The sequence below is a fragment of the Drosophila novamexicana genome, unplaced genomic scaffold (assembly GCF_003285875.2).
Source record: "Drosophila novamexicana strain 15010-1031.04,08,12 unplaced genomic scaffold, DnovRS2.1 tig00000739-arrow-arrow-pilon, whole genome shotgun sequence".
Taxonomy (NCBI): Eukaryota; Metazoa; Arthropoda; class Insecta; order Diptera; family Drosophilidae; genus Drosophila; species Drosophila novamexicana.
The window spans coordinates 194020-208566 of NW_020824819.1; the positions used below are offsets into that span (position 1 = coordinate 194020).

Consider the following 14547-nt stretch of genomic DNA (forward strand, 5'->3'; position numbering starts at 1 on the left):
ATGCAGCAGCAGCAAAAATATCCTCAATATACAGAACCGCAGGCGCAACAATATTTTTGGCCTATTTTCTGGAACGAGCCGCTGTCGTTGATGTAGTTTTTGTTGTTTCCCTTTTACGGCTCATTTGCTAGCTAGCGGGGGGCGGTTGAGGCAAATAAATCGAGCAATCGAGCCTAATTTTCTAGCCGCTGGCCAAATCGGACTCATAAAAATTAAAATGCCCAACAATGCAAAGCCGTTAAAACGAAAGGATGTAGCTCCTTCCATAGATCGTCTTTTGTTTATTTCCCTACCGCCGGAGGGTGTTTTTACGAACAAACATAATTATGCTCATTAAATTAAGCCATTGAAATGCAATGAGAAAGTAATAATATTTATACAGCCAAAGCTTAGTTTTGGCTAGGCAAGCACTTATCTTATGGTCTATATATAAAATACATTTTGCCTTCACTGATAATAGGCTTGCCTTTGTTCTAATAAATATTATTTGTTATCTATTCTCATTTTGCTGGAATTTTAATTCTTTCCTAGGAGTCGTCGCTCAGGGTATGATTCTTACTCATATTTAAATAGCCTATGTCCTCTCTATTATGAGGTTCCCACTTTGTTACTCTAATGTTAGTTGTTGTCTCTTTGTACATATAACTTAAAAAGACTCCCCAATAAAAAGTTTACTGTCGCTTTTACAACTACATTTTATGTCTTTTTGTTGCCCTGCATGTGAACTTATATTTACAACAGTCCCCACCATTTTTTGACATCAGTCGTAGCACTACAAAAATATTTGATTATTCTTCATGGTCACTAAAATGACATTCAAGTAAGTCCTTACCTCATATCTTCAGTTTACAAATCTTAAGTCCAGCTGTCTTTTCTTTACAACATTTATTTAAGTTGTCCTTCATGCTCACTTTTACTTCATATAATCCCCAAATCTAGGCATTATGTTAACTCTTAAGCCATATTAAAACATTTAAATAAACTACTCATTCAATTCAATTTACACTTTGTTTCAGTGGTATATGTCTGTAGAAATAGAATTTATCTCTTCAACGACATAAAACTATAAAAACATTTTCGTAAGTTTATCTCATTTTAATCATTTTTTGTTGGTGTTCGCCTTTAGCAATTTGTTTTGCCGCTTGTGAGTATTTTTAGCCAAACAAGAGATTAATTCCGCAAATATATTTCGTACAAATCGACGTGGGCAAAGCGTGAGCATGTGCGCCACGCCCACTCGCAAATGAGCCAGCAACGCGCTCAAATATTTATGACTGACTCTCCACGCAACGACAACAACAACAACTACAACAACACATCAACAGCATTGGCCCAAAAATATACCTTCCTGCTATCTCTTCCTCCCGCAGCGGCAGGCACTTCATTTAAAACGCGGCGTATGCGTAATTTTAATAATCCTCCAACGGCTGACGCCGCCGGCGAATGCAAAGTGAATTTTGTGGCTTGACTCAATTTGAGCTGACAGCTGTGCGGTTGTCAGAGGGCAAACAGAGAGAGAGAGAGAGGGAGAGACAGGCAGATTACGGGGCAAGGGCCTTATATCTCGCTATGAAATATATGCATGATTAGTCATATTGACAATGGCATGAAGGCATGCCAGAGGGGTGGCAGAGGGAAGCGTTGCACAGGCGGCAGCACTTAAGCAAATTGCTTATTAAAAGTACCAAGTTCTATGAAATATTCTAGGCGTAGAACTTTCGCCAACTAGGCACAATGAAGGCATTCGCCTGTGTATGCGGTAGGGGCGTGGCACGGCCATTGCTTTGTAGTCAATCATTGGCAAAATGTTGTTGGGCCAGCAGCTGCTGTTGCTGTTGCTGGTGGCTGTGCAACATTTTATTGGTTCTCATATTGGGCGTTTCCCTTGACTGTTGACATTTGGCAAAGCTGAGGCTCTAATTGCCCAAAAGCTGCCTTAACGAAGTACGCGTCTCATGTCAAGCAAGTCTGTTTCGTTTCAGAGCCTGCAGTAGTGTGTATTTCTGTGAAGAATACCCTTTAAAGAGGATCCACCAAGCTTTTTATATGCACACAAAATTAATGAAGAGCAGTTTCTTGGAAAAAGATAGCCTTTCTATGAAATGGCACGAACTTTGACAACAATAAAGGTTTCTCAAAAATTCAAGCGTGTGACTGTTTGTTGTGGTCTTAAATTTGAATACCTGTACATTCGCGATCTAGCTTTCAAAGCGTGCAGACGTGCAGCTCTGTTCGATCGCCGCGCACAAAAAACGTTGTTTTTTTTTTTTTTTTTTTCTCTTTAAATTTCACCGTTATTCTATTGCTCGCGCGCAAGTTTCGCGCGGAGAAACGGCGCCAGACATCGGAATCGCTCTTTTGTGTCGGTCTTTCTACTACAAAAAAGTTAATTTCGTTGTGCGTATACAAACAAAATACGTGGGCCCGCTCTGCGAAATTCTGCAGAAAAGGCCCGAGGAATTTTCGAAGCAAATTTTAAATGGAAAACAATCGCAATCACATAAAACTTACTTCAAGCATATTTAAAATGACTGATTCAAATCGCGAATTTGCAAACATTATGACTAACCATAATAATAATTTTCCCCAATTGCCAGAGGGCAATGCGGATCAGCCCACTGCTGATAACGGCTCTATTAATGAACAACCGACCAATCCGTCACCGCGCCACTTGCTAATACAGCAAAAAAAACGCAAGCTGCCCAACTCTCCAGCTTTAAACATAAAAAAACAGCTACAAACAATAATAACACCATCAATGCCACCAATGCTACCGCCGCCAACAACTCGGCACTAATCGACAATAATCCTTTAGAAGGTAACCCATTCGCCATTCTAGCAGAAGATGAAACTCCTGATATGGATCTAGATGAGTTATTTCCTGGTCTTGTTCCACCTCAAAACCATATCCTCGAAAGTGAGCTACCCAGTACCAGTGCCGCTGCTGCCCGCGCACGGTTAACTGCCGGATCACAGTCTAACAATAACACTCCTGGACACACAGCCAAAAAAACCTCGAAGCCGCCACCTATTGTCATTCAGGACGCAGTCAATCTTCAAGAGCTTTTAATCTGTATAGAAGAAGCTTGCGATTTGGACAACATTGAAGTCAAATCCTCGATGGGAGGAATAACAAGAATTTACGCCAAAGATTCTGAAAGCTATCGAGCAACTGTCCGTCAGCTAAACGCATATAAAATTGAGTTTCATTCGTACCAATTAAAAGAGGACAAGCCTTATAAGGTGGTTATTCTAGGACTATCCCCCTGCACATCTAAGACACAGATTGAGGACCAACTAAAAAAATTGGGCCATCAAGCTTTAAACATCTACAACCCCAAATCAAGGAAGACAGGCAATCCTATGAACATGTTTTTCATAGGTCTAGTCCCCAAAGAAAATAACAAAAATGTTCTTGGGTCCAAACTTTTCTGCAGACAGAGAGTAAACATCGAGGTCGCAAGGAAATCTTCCGAAATAACTCAATGCCATCGCTGCCAGGATTACGGTCACACATCCAAATATTGCCATCGAGAATACATTTGCGTCGTCTGTGGCGAAGAACATAAAACGTCCGATTGCACACGTCCAAAAAATACTCCAGCCACTTGTGCCCTGTGTGGGGGTGATCATCCGGCCAACTTCAAGGGCTGCGAAAAATTCAAACAATATTTGCAACGAACACAGCCTAAGAAAAAACCTACAAAGAGTGCAGGACCCTCGAGCACATATACTGCTTTGGCGCCATCCCCTTACGTAAAAGCAACTGGAATCTCCTATGCAGACATGGCACGTAGTCATGCAAACAGAGATCCCAAAAGGCAGGCTCCACTTAATGCTACCAATCATTTTAATAGTGATACACATAACTACCAACAACAACACCAAGGGCACACAACCCAGCGAGTACATTTGCGACAACAGCCGCAAAATAACCAAGCTCAATCGCCTTTCACCTTTTCCCAGTGGGAGAACGAAGCGGCTCATGAGACGAAATTTGAGCAAATGATTAAAGTGATGCAAGAAAACTTTAATAAATTCTTCGAGCAGCAAAATAAACTATTTGAGATGCAGAGCCAAATAATGGCTCTACTTATCTCGGCCAACCAAAAATGAAGCTCAAAACACTAGTGTGGAACGCCAGGGGTCTGACTGGCAAAATGCTAGAGCTATGTAATTTCATCACAGACAACAAGATCGACATAGCCCTAATTTGTGAAATAAAAACAACTAGCAGAAGACCTATCCAACTAAATGGATTCTGTGTATACACAGCCATTCATTCTAATGACAGAGGAGCAGGAGGAGCAGCTGTTATAATACGAAGAAATATTAGGCACTTTCCTCTCGAGCCAATCGCCACAGAGCGAGTCCAGCTCTCACTTGTCAAAGTCAACACAGATCTTGGCGAAATCACGTTTGGTGCGATCTACTGTCCCCCCAGATTCACCTGGCGGAGCGACGATTTTTCTGACCTGCTCACCTGCATGAACAACAGCAAATATATTGTAGCAGGCGATTGGAACTCCAAACACCCTCTATGGGGCTCGAGATCCGTCAACGCACGGGGAAGGGAGCTTGCCTGCACTCTCCAAACGCATCAGGCTGATATCCTTGCAACAGGCGCCCCCACTTGCTACCCCAGCAGATTAGATGCCACGCCCTCATATATCGATTTTGCAATATACAAAGGCGTACCCCACGCAATGCTTAGAATATACGATAGTTGGGACCTGGAGTCTGACCATCTTGCATTGGTCATTGACTTAGACTCCGAAGGAACTGAGATGACAACGAACTCGCGGCTCCTAACCAGAAATGCCAATATCGCAGCATTCAGAAACTCACTAAATAGGTCCATCCATCTCAATTTGGATATAAACACCGGGGACGACATAGATCATGCGGTTGATCTCTTTACTAGTAAGGTGTTGCAAGCAGCCGAAGAAGCAAACAATAACGGTAGCAACTCTGAATCACGTTTTAATCGACCAGCACGTCGCTCTTCCCCCGAAATAGCAAACCTTTTAGCCATCAAGAGATTATTAAGAAGGCGCTACCTTCGGACCCACCATCCCGAAGACAAAATGCTTTGGCGAAGAGCTGCCAGCGAGCTTCGTGAAGCCTTACAACTTCTCCGCAACAAGCATTTTGATACATTGCTGGCGAACTTGGACTACACCGCTGACTCCCACTACTCGATATGGAAATTTACAAAAACTATCAAACGGCAACCACAGCAAGTAATTCCCCTGCTTAATAACTCTGGAGAATGGTGCAAATCATTTGAAGAACAGGCGACAACTTTTGCGGAGCACCTAGCCGAGCGATTTACGCCACTGGACACAGCCACAACAGCTGATAAAGAAAACACCGAGGCAATTCTTTCAACTCCGTTACTAACGTGTCTACCAATCAAAGCCATCCGTCTAGAAGAGGTCAGCAAAACAATCCGAAAGCTTAAAAACAAGAAAGCCCCAGGTCTTGATCTTATAAATAATACAGTACTGAAAGTCCTTCCAAAACGAGCAATTCTTATGCTCACGATAATATTTAATGCATGCTTAAGATTGCAACACTTCCCCACGCATTGGAAAGTCGCAAGAATAACAATGATACTGAAACCTGGAAAACCTGAAAGAAATACCGACTCATATCGACCTATAAGCCTTTTACCCTCCATCTCCAAAGTCTTCGAAAGACTTATTGCTCCGCGGCTACTTGATCACTTAAACCAACATAAAACGATTCCCGAACATCAATTCGGGTTCCGCGTTGGTCATAGCACAATAGAACAAGTGCATCGGGTAACTGATCACATTCTTCAAGCGTTTGATAAAGGAGAATATTGCAACGGAGTATTTCTGGATATACAACAGGCATTCGACCGTGTTTGGCATCCAGGATTACTAGCCAAAATTAAGCAAGCCACCCCAGCTAATATGTTTAAACTACTAAAATCATTTATGGAAAATAGAAAGTTCCTGGTACAAGTCCAGGATAGTCAATCGCCAATCAACCCAATACTTGCTGGAGTCCCACAAGGCAGCGTTCTCGCTCCTATTCTATATACAATATTTTCAGCCGACATCCCACAAATTAATAATTCTGGCATGTTACTGGCTTCTTACGCCGGTGATGTCTGTGTTTTAAACTCAAACACATCAGAAAGTGAAGCAACAACAGGTATTCAGCGATACCTCGATGAATTTGGTAATTGGGCCAAGAAGTGGAACATGGGAATTAACACCAGCAAATCGATTAATGTCTGTTTCACATTACGACGTAAACGAACTCCACCAGTTTCGCTCAACATGCAACCAATTCCACAAGCATCCTCGGCCAGATATCTGGGCATCACCCTCGACCAACGACTTACTTATCGAGAACATTTTGAAAAAGCTGCGACAACCTGTTATCTGAAGAGAGACAAACTTCACTGGATGTTGAACCGAAGAAGTAAGCTTCCATTACGGTGCAAAACTCAAATCTACCAGCAAATCATTGCGCCAACTTGGAGATATGGCATCCAGATTTGGGGCACAGCTGCCAAATCAAACAGAAGACGTTTCCAGACAATCCAAAATAAAGCTTTACGCCTAATAACTGGCTGCAGCTGGTATGTCAGTAATCTGACCCTTCACAGAGATCTGAATATTACGCTAATAGAAGATCAGATCTCTTTCTACTCCAGTCGCTATAACGAAAGACTGATAAACCACCAAAACAGATCTGCACAAGCCCTTGTCGGATCTATTCCTATAAATAGACTGAAGAAAAGACACTTCGGTCTTTTACAAAACAATTAAAAACAATTCTTAAGAAGACAGCTTAGCCTTAACATTATGTAGAGCAGGAGAAAATAAACTAAGAAACAAACATTGTTAAATGCAAATTTTGAAGCATGTACATGTTTAAAAACTCATATTATCTGTTAATATAATAAAGATTTTCATAATAAAAAAAAAAAAAAAGAATACCTGGGATTTCTGATGAATATGAAACCGAACTGTATTGTCAACTAAGACTGTGATGTAAAATAATTAATATATGAATTCACGACAAACGCTCTATAACTTATATTTTTATTTATTTTTCGAATTCTCAACCCTACTTGTAAATAACATTAGGGTATAGCGCAAGCTGTGGACTAACCTTGAAAAAAACAGTCGTAAACACACGCACATATGGACGCGCACAGATGTAAGCCACACACGCATAAATTTTATATGTAGCTTAAATCTCAGCTGAGATAAAGACACAAACACACACACACACACACAGAGAGACTCGCACAAAGTAGCAGGCAACACACACATGCAAATCCCCAATGTAAACGACTGCGGTTCGCATAAAAAGGGACTGCTCAGCCCCTAAAAGAACAGCGTTAAGCCAAAAGACAAGCCGGACCCCAAACTAGGAAAAGAAAAAAACCGAAATCCTCCTGCGAGCACATTTCCGAAATTACCTGACTGGCAGCTATTCAGCCATTCACAGAGCCAGGCGAGTCGCACACAAGCTTGGCCAAAAAACTGGCCAACATAAAAACACGGGCTGCGCGCAAATTGAATTCTCCAAGCGCTGTCCAATTCCATGTACACAGCTACCGCAAATAGTTTTGGTACTCAACGCATTTTTCCTATAATGGAAAACAGCAGCTAAAAGAGATTTACGTGTTGTAGAAGCTGCGGCTTGCATATTCATGCGCCATTGTTTTGTTTTTTTCTATACAACTGCAAGGACAACAACAGTTACAAGAAGAAAGAATGGCTATAATCGGCACGCCGTAGATGAGATACCCTTTTAGACAATTGGCTCGGATTTGATACGAATTCGCAGAGATATTAAGAGAATATTTTAGCTCGTTATTGCAGAGTTGGGTCAAAATATGATGGAGAAAAGAACTTAATAAGAAATATCTAGAAAACTAAAAAAGTTATTCTTACATTCCATTCCTATCGTAGCTATATAGAAGATGAACCGGCCGATTCCAGCATATATCAATTACTTTATTAGGATGGAACTTCTCATGGAAGTAGCTTTAAGACTGCGAAACTAGTTTCCATAGAAACACACAAATGGACGGACGACAATATCCATTTGCCTGTTGATACTGATTAAGCATACTTTATGGTGTCTGAAATAACACATTTCTGCTCAAAATTATAATGCCTTTTCGAGGGTATAGGAAAAGCAACAAGAACTACATAAGTTGCTCAACATTTGCTTCAACAGTTGAAGCGGAAAATTGAAAAACAGCTGCCGGCGCTTGTTCCTTTTTTCTATGCAAAGCAAAAGGGAAAATGGATGGCGAAAAGAAAAGAGGAAAACTGCATGTGTGCTTGTGTGGCCAAAAGAAAACTCACTCGTCCTAAAGTGTAAAACAGCAAATACATGAGCAATGCCAGTTGCCAGACAGGGACGGGTGAGCGGGAGAGCGGAGCAGATAGCGGGACGTTGAACAAGATGGCGGGGCAGACAAAAAGTGAATCTAGGCAAAGTGAAAGCGGAAATTAAAATTGCAATACAAAGCACGACGCGGTGCAACACGAGACAAAGGACTGCCTTGCATTTGTAATGAAGTAGATAAGGATGTGGATGAGTACTTGGGTGGGGATTGTGGGTGGATTTAGTTTGCGGCGGGCACATGGCAAGTGGTTTAGATGCATTCACAATGCTTTTTGCACGCCTATTTTAGCCCCTCAGGGCCAATGCACACTACAAAACACAACGAACTACGCCGCCTACAAAGTATTAGTGAACACTGGCGCTGCTTTTATTTCGTCACGTTCCCATTTACTCTTTCATTTCCATTTCACTTTTTATGTGTGAACTGTATTGTGATAAATGTTCTCCATTAACATGATTCTTTTTTGTATGTTAAATAACGTAGATAAAGCTGAAACAGTTGACAGATTGCCACAAAATTAAACTCTATATTATTATTTTAAAGTAATACCTAGAGGTCAGCCAAAACAGAGTACCATTGAACACCATAAATAATAATATTAAGCAAATGTTTGTTCTTTGCTCAAATTGATGAGAATTTAGATTATAAAATTAGGAAAAATTTATGGCAACTGGAATTGTGTTTTTGGGTAACTTGCCAAGAATAAAATGGCTATTTCCCATAAATTCCCCCATTTTTACATACTCATATATTATGTTCAAGCAGTAATTGCCCAGACCCAATTTTTTTTTACAAATTTAACTTTTTCACATAATATACGCTTTCCGATTCTCTAATGATATTCTTAAAACAGCTTTAAACTTTCACTTCAATCGGATCGAAAAGAAAAATAGCCATGAAATGTTTTCCCATCTTTTTGGTGGTGGGTGGTCGATTTAAAAATCAATCTTTCGGTGTTATGTTCTAAAATATGGCTACGTTACTTATTCCAGCCAAGAACCAACATGTGGAAATAAAGTAGAAAGCGTTTTGAGGTATACAAGTATGTGGTAGTTGCTGCAACAGCAGCAGCACGTGGCATTGTCCAAGTGCAATATCCGAGAGCTGGGGCAAATGTTCCTGCGCATGGCTTGAACATAAATAATGTGAAACATTTAGGGGTAAGAGGAGAATGTGAGTGGCAAGCAGCTGATAAAAGTTTGTGCTAATGCGCTTTTCACATCTGTTGATATGGTCGGCCTGGCGCACACACATACATAGAAGCGCACTTACACAAAGTTGGCAGGGTTAAGGCAAAAGGCATTAGCCAACAAGTTCATCTATGGCATAATTACAATCGAACTGCCAACCGAGAACTGGCAGCAGGCTGCAGGCCGGAAGCAACCAACTAGTCAACTGACTAACTGCCTATTCAACCAACTGGCAGGCGGCCTTCACATCGAACACTAAAGGCCCTCATAATTGCCCACGCAAAGCCGCAGAGCTGCTCAAACGCAACGACGACAACAGCAACAGCAACAGCAACAACAACAGCAACTGCAACTGCAACAATACAAAGTGCAATTGGACACACGCTGGCAATTGCAAGTGTCCAAGTTTTCAGTGGGTGTGCCATGCTGTGTGTGCGTGTGTGCGTGTCATGTGTGTGTCCATTGAACAACTGTGCGAGCAATAACAAAAGGCTGGGGACCAAGTGTCCAGCAGTTGGGTTTCATGTGCTCTCCCAGCACATCGTGTAATACTAAGCCACACAATGCCACTGAAGGTCATTAGGTATAGGCCAATTGGCAATTATGTATACATCATAAGCAGTCCGCTCTGTGGACTCTGTGCAAAACATAACTTTATTTAAAGGGAATAGGGATTTTACTTAATCTTTACGCATGCAACAAAATAAAAGTATGATTGTATAATTATTTTAATTATATAGCAGATTTGTTTTCTAATCAACGATTCATTTGACAAAATTCTGATTCGATCTTTAACTACACAAAATATATATATAATTTTCATAAGTCAACTTCAATTCCTTTAAGCTTTAAGTGATGTGCGGCAACTTTTCCTTACTTTAAAGATTTAAGTTTGGACACACAGTTAAAGCAAATTAAACGCATATTCCTAATGCAGCTTTTAGTGAGGTTTCGAGGTTTACTTTGCGCCACTTACGGCAAAACTCATCTATCAACCCTACCCCTTTGTTTTATACGTTCAAGCAACAGAGGCTTAAGTTTTATCTTACCGACGATTACAGCATCCATTTGGCACTTTGGGAAAATAAGAGCAAAGAGTCGTAAGCCTGAAATCGATAAGATGCTTGTTCGGCGTCTGGCTGATAGCTTGACTTGCGGTTGTCTGACTGACCTCGTAGTGATTGTTGGCTGCTTACATTTCCATGTCACGGGGCCGCAGAATGAGCTGAGATATCACACTCAATAGCAGGCGATAACAACAATGGGGCAAGGCACGACCATTTGTCCCTTACTATTGGGCTACTTAGCTTACATTATCAATCAAGCTGACTGACAATCAACTATCAAATAGGGCAGTTCGCTGGCTACTGCGCATTTACCTTCTAGTCGTACTGAAAGTGATACGAGTCTGTTCTGGAACGCAATATCCCATCTAGAGCTGCATACGCGTGTCATTTGTATCTATTTGTTTACTTGGGTATGTATGCGCCTTGAACACGATCCTTTGTTTGCGCTAAGCTCACAAGGCACTTGCAAAAAACAGGGTATAACCACTATACAGACGCACTACGAGTCTAAAGGGTTTTCATATATACCATGGAAAACATTAATCATAAATAATTAAAGTCATTTAAAGAATGGTAAGCGGAGGGTTGTCATAAAGCGTTTCTAGGTTTTAATAATAAGTATGCAATGATTGACGCTTCTGTAAACATCAAATCGGGATTCAAGTCGCCGAGAGGCAAAAATATAAAACATAAATAAGTTATTAAAATATTACCCAAAAATAATACAATTGGCCCATTTGGGTTAATAAATAAACAGTTGCATTTAAATAAATAAATAAACTCAACTCAATGTGGTTTCAGATACATATATCCAAAATGTGTAATGTAATTGCTTAGTGGTCAGGAATATGAAAGGGCATTTCAATTGAGGCATGCATATCCATACTATCTCGCCTTTTTCCGCTTGTAACTTCCCGCTGTGCGGCTTTATATCCAGACGGCGACCCGCATACGCAATCCAAATTTATTTGTCCTTCAAACATTTCCGCACACGAGCTGTCAGACAAATGCTCGACGCTAAACTTAAGCATAAGTTTTGAGTTTTTTTCGCACACACACACAGAAATTGGGGCTTCGTACAGTGACCGTTAAATGTTTACACAAACATGCCATATATTATTTTTGAAGTTAAGTAATGAAGATGTATTGGTGGTCTTTACAGTTGTTGTTGTTGTTGGTGTTGCTTTTTTGAGGGAGCACTTGCGCTTATTTAATGAAAATTGGTTGTAGTTTTTGCACGCACACACTCACCCCCTGCTGGGTACACACAGCCATCGGGAGAATTTGCAATGGCCATACAAAAATTATTATTTCCACTCTGGCGGAAGGCTGCGGGCAATTTTTCTTAAGCCATGGCTCTCATCACAGTCAATTCGCCAGTTGCCACGTTGCTGTTCTTTCAAAAGCAAAAACATGTCAAATGTCGGTAAGGGATGGGGGAGGGCGCTGCGCGGTGGCAGTTTGGGAGTAGACTCTAAAAAGGATAGCGGACAACAGAGCCTTGTACAAAAGTGCTTCATTACTTTGCGCAACAGCTCGCGAGAATATAATGAATGGCAATAAACGTGTTTCACATTTTCTTTTTCGCTGGACCGCTCTGAATTTTCCGGCAGCATTTTTCACTTGCTACCCAACAGTCATCCCGCTTAAAATGTTGTACATTAAATTTCCGCACTCGACACCGGAGAAGGGTAAAGCGAATTCATATATGAATGAAATATGTTTTCGTATGCCTCTCGAGTGCAATACTTTTCGCAAGTGCTGAGTTTTTATTTTATTTTTGTTTTTTTAATGTAAATTAATAAAATCTTCTTACTATGTTTGTTTTTTTGTCAGCTGCTGTCACATGTGGAAAGCTTTTTTATTATCTTGTTATACCTCTGAAGAGGATATTATAATTTTGTCATTAATCCTGTAACTCAAAGAATAAAATATTCCCGCCCTATATAGTACATGTATTCTTAATCAGATCCGATCTTACCACTATACCATATAGCTGCCATGGGAGTAATTGGTCGAAAATATGAGCCAAATCTTATGAATATCGGCAGATTATAATATGCAGCGCACATGGGAATAAGATTCTCGGATCAACAAGTCTTATCAAGATCAAACTGTATAATAAATATAATTCTAATGGAAGAACCGGTCTTAAATTATTTGCAACAATTTTCTGTTTGAAGGATATCTTCTACCTAACGTAAACATATTTCTTTTTAAAAGGTATTTAATATTCGGCGTACCGCAGAGACACGTTATTTCCTTTTAAGGTTTGTTTTTCTTTTTCTTTAATGATATTTTTTTTATTTTGCTGAAGGCGGATGCTCACAGCTGATGCTGCAACAGCGAAGATTGCAAATTAGTTGCCGCGCTGATTTCAAGTTGCTTTTTCTTTGACTTTATTGCAACTGCCAAGTTTAATTGAAGGCCGCTGCAATCAGCTTTCAGCAAGTCGCTGCGCTGCGAGAAGCTGCTGAAAATGCATTTCCGCTGCCACTGTTAACGGATCTTCAAATTAATGTTGCATAAGCTAAGGCGCGGGCAGCTTAAAATGTCGCCAACAGCATTGAAACCATTAAGAGGATTTATTTTGAAATTGATTTGGAATTCATTTTACTCTGTGCACTAAAGATAATTTCAAATTAAAAAAAAAAATAATGGAATTCTATTTGGAACATTGCATCGTTTACAGTACTAAGCTCGACTAACAGTAATACTAACTTTATGAAGACCCAGTAAATTAATATAAATGAATTTTGTATTGGAAGCTTACTTAATCTTGATTAAAATTAGATAATCGCAAATTTCCTTAGAAAATATAACATTTATATATGTTATCAAAGCATATGCGATTTTTTCACAGTATTTATTCCAGAATAGTTAATCTGCAGAACCATTCGAATGTGTTTTTGAAAGAAACATTTTTGTTTCGCTGAGTTTCTTTATAATTATACTCGAAGCATCTGCTTTACCAAGGGTCTCAGAAGTTGCTATTCATCTCATTTGCAAAAAAAGCTGGTCTGATTTACTGTTTTGAACAAGGCTCTTCCCTGGAAAAGTTTTTATTTAATTTGAATATTAGAAAAACAAGATATGACAAATATTGTTGCCATCAGCATGAAAAAATAATACACAATATATTGACAACTGTCAGCATAATACTTATGCCCAACATTTATAAGCAGACATCAATTTTCCGAGTTAAAAATGTATATGAATATTAATGTACTAATGAAAATAAATGCAAGTTGAATATTTTATTGAGCTTATGAATTCCACTTTGATCACTCTAGGCCTGTAAAAGCTTAAATTTTTTCGATTTGTCCACGCTCTTTTTGTGGTTATACGGACGGGCGGCCGGATGGGCGGACGAACGGACGGTAAGCCGAACGTTGGACAAACCCAAAGAACTGATTTCGGTTTGAAAACGATTATGAAAACATTGCGATTAATGGTGATATATCTATAATGAAAAACTTACCGTGTTCAAATTGGTAACCTTATCCAATTCGACCGCTGTGCTGCCGCGATGATGATGCAAATGATGCAGGTGGTGTGTCGTCAACATGTTGTTGCATTCAACGGAACGCACATAAGTCTCGGTGTGTTGGATATTGTGATTTGATATGCCGGGCGCCGGCTAAATTGAACAATCCATCAAGTGCAACACCGGCGGCCGGATACGGATGTGGTAACGAGCTCAGCTTCAGTTGCAGCTACGGCATCGAGGCACAGGTAGTGCAACGGGGTATGGGGCACGGAAGCGATCACACAAATTGCAGCTAGTTGCACTTAACGTCTCATAATTCAAATCCCATAGCATGAATTTTAATCCACCTGTAGGGGACGAACAAAAGAGATTGAAATAAAATTGAGAACT

At 40.2% G+C, this 14547-nt stretch overlaps 1 protein-coding gene across 2 annotated transcripts in view; it reads right to left on the bottom strand.

Moving 5' to 3' along the window:
- The window catches only part of LOC115763534, a 39280-nt gene that overhangs the window by 13217 nt on the left and 11516 nt on the right, over positions 1 to 14547 (bottom strand). For both annotated transcript variants that reach the window (XM_030706149.1, XM_030706150.1), the window contains exon 2: positions 14149 to 14504. In XM_030706149.1, coding sequence (XP_030562009.1) covers positions 14149 to 14235 — 87 coding nt within the window. In that variant the 5' untranslated portion in view covers positions 14236 to 14504. The remainder of the gene's footprint in view (positions 1 to 14148; positions 14505 to 14547) is intronic.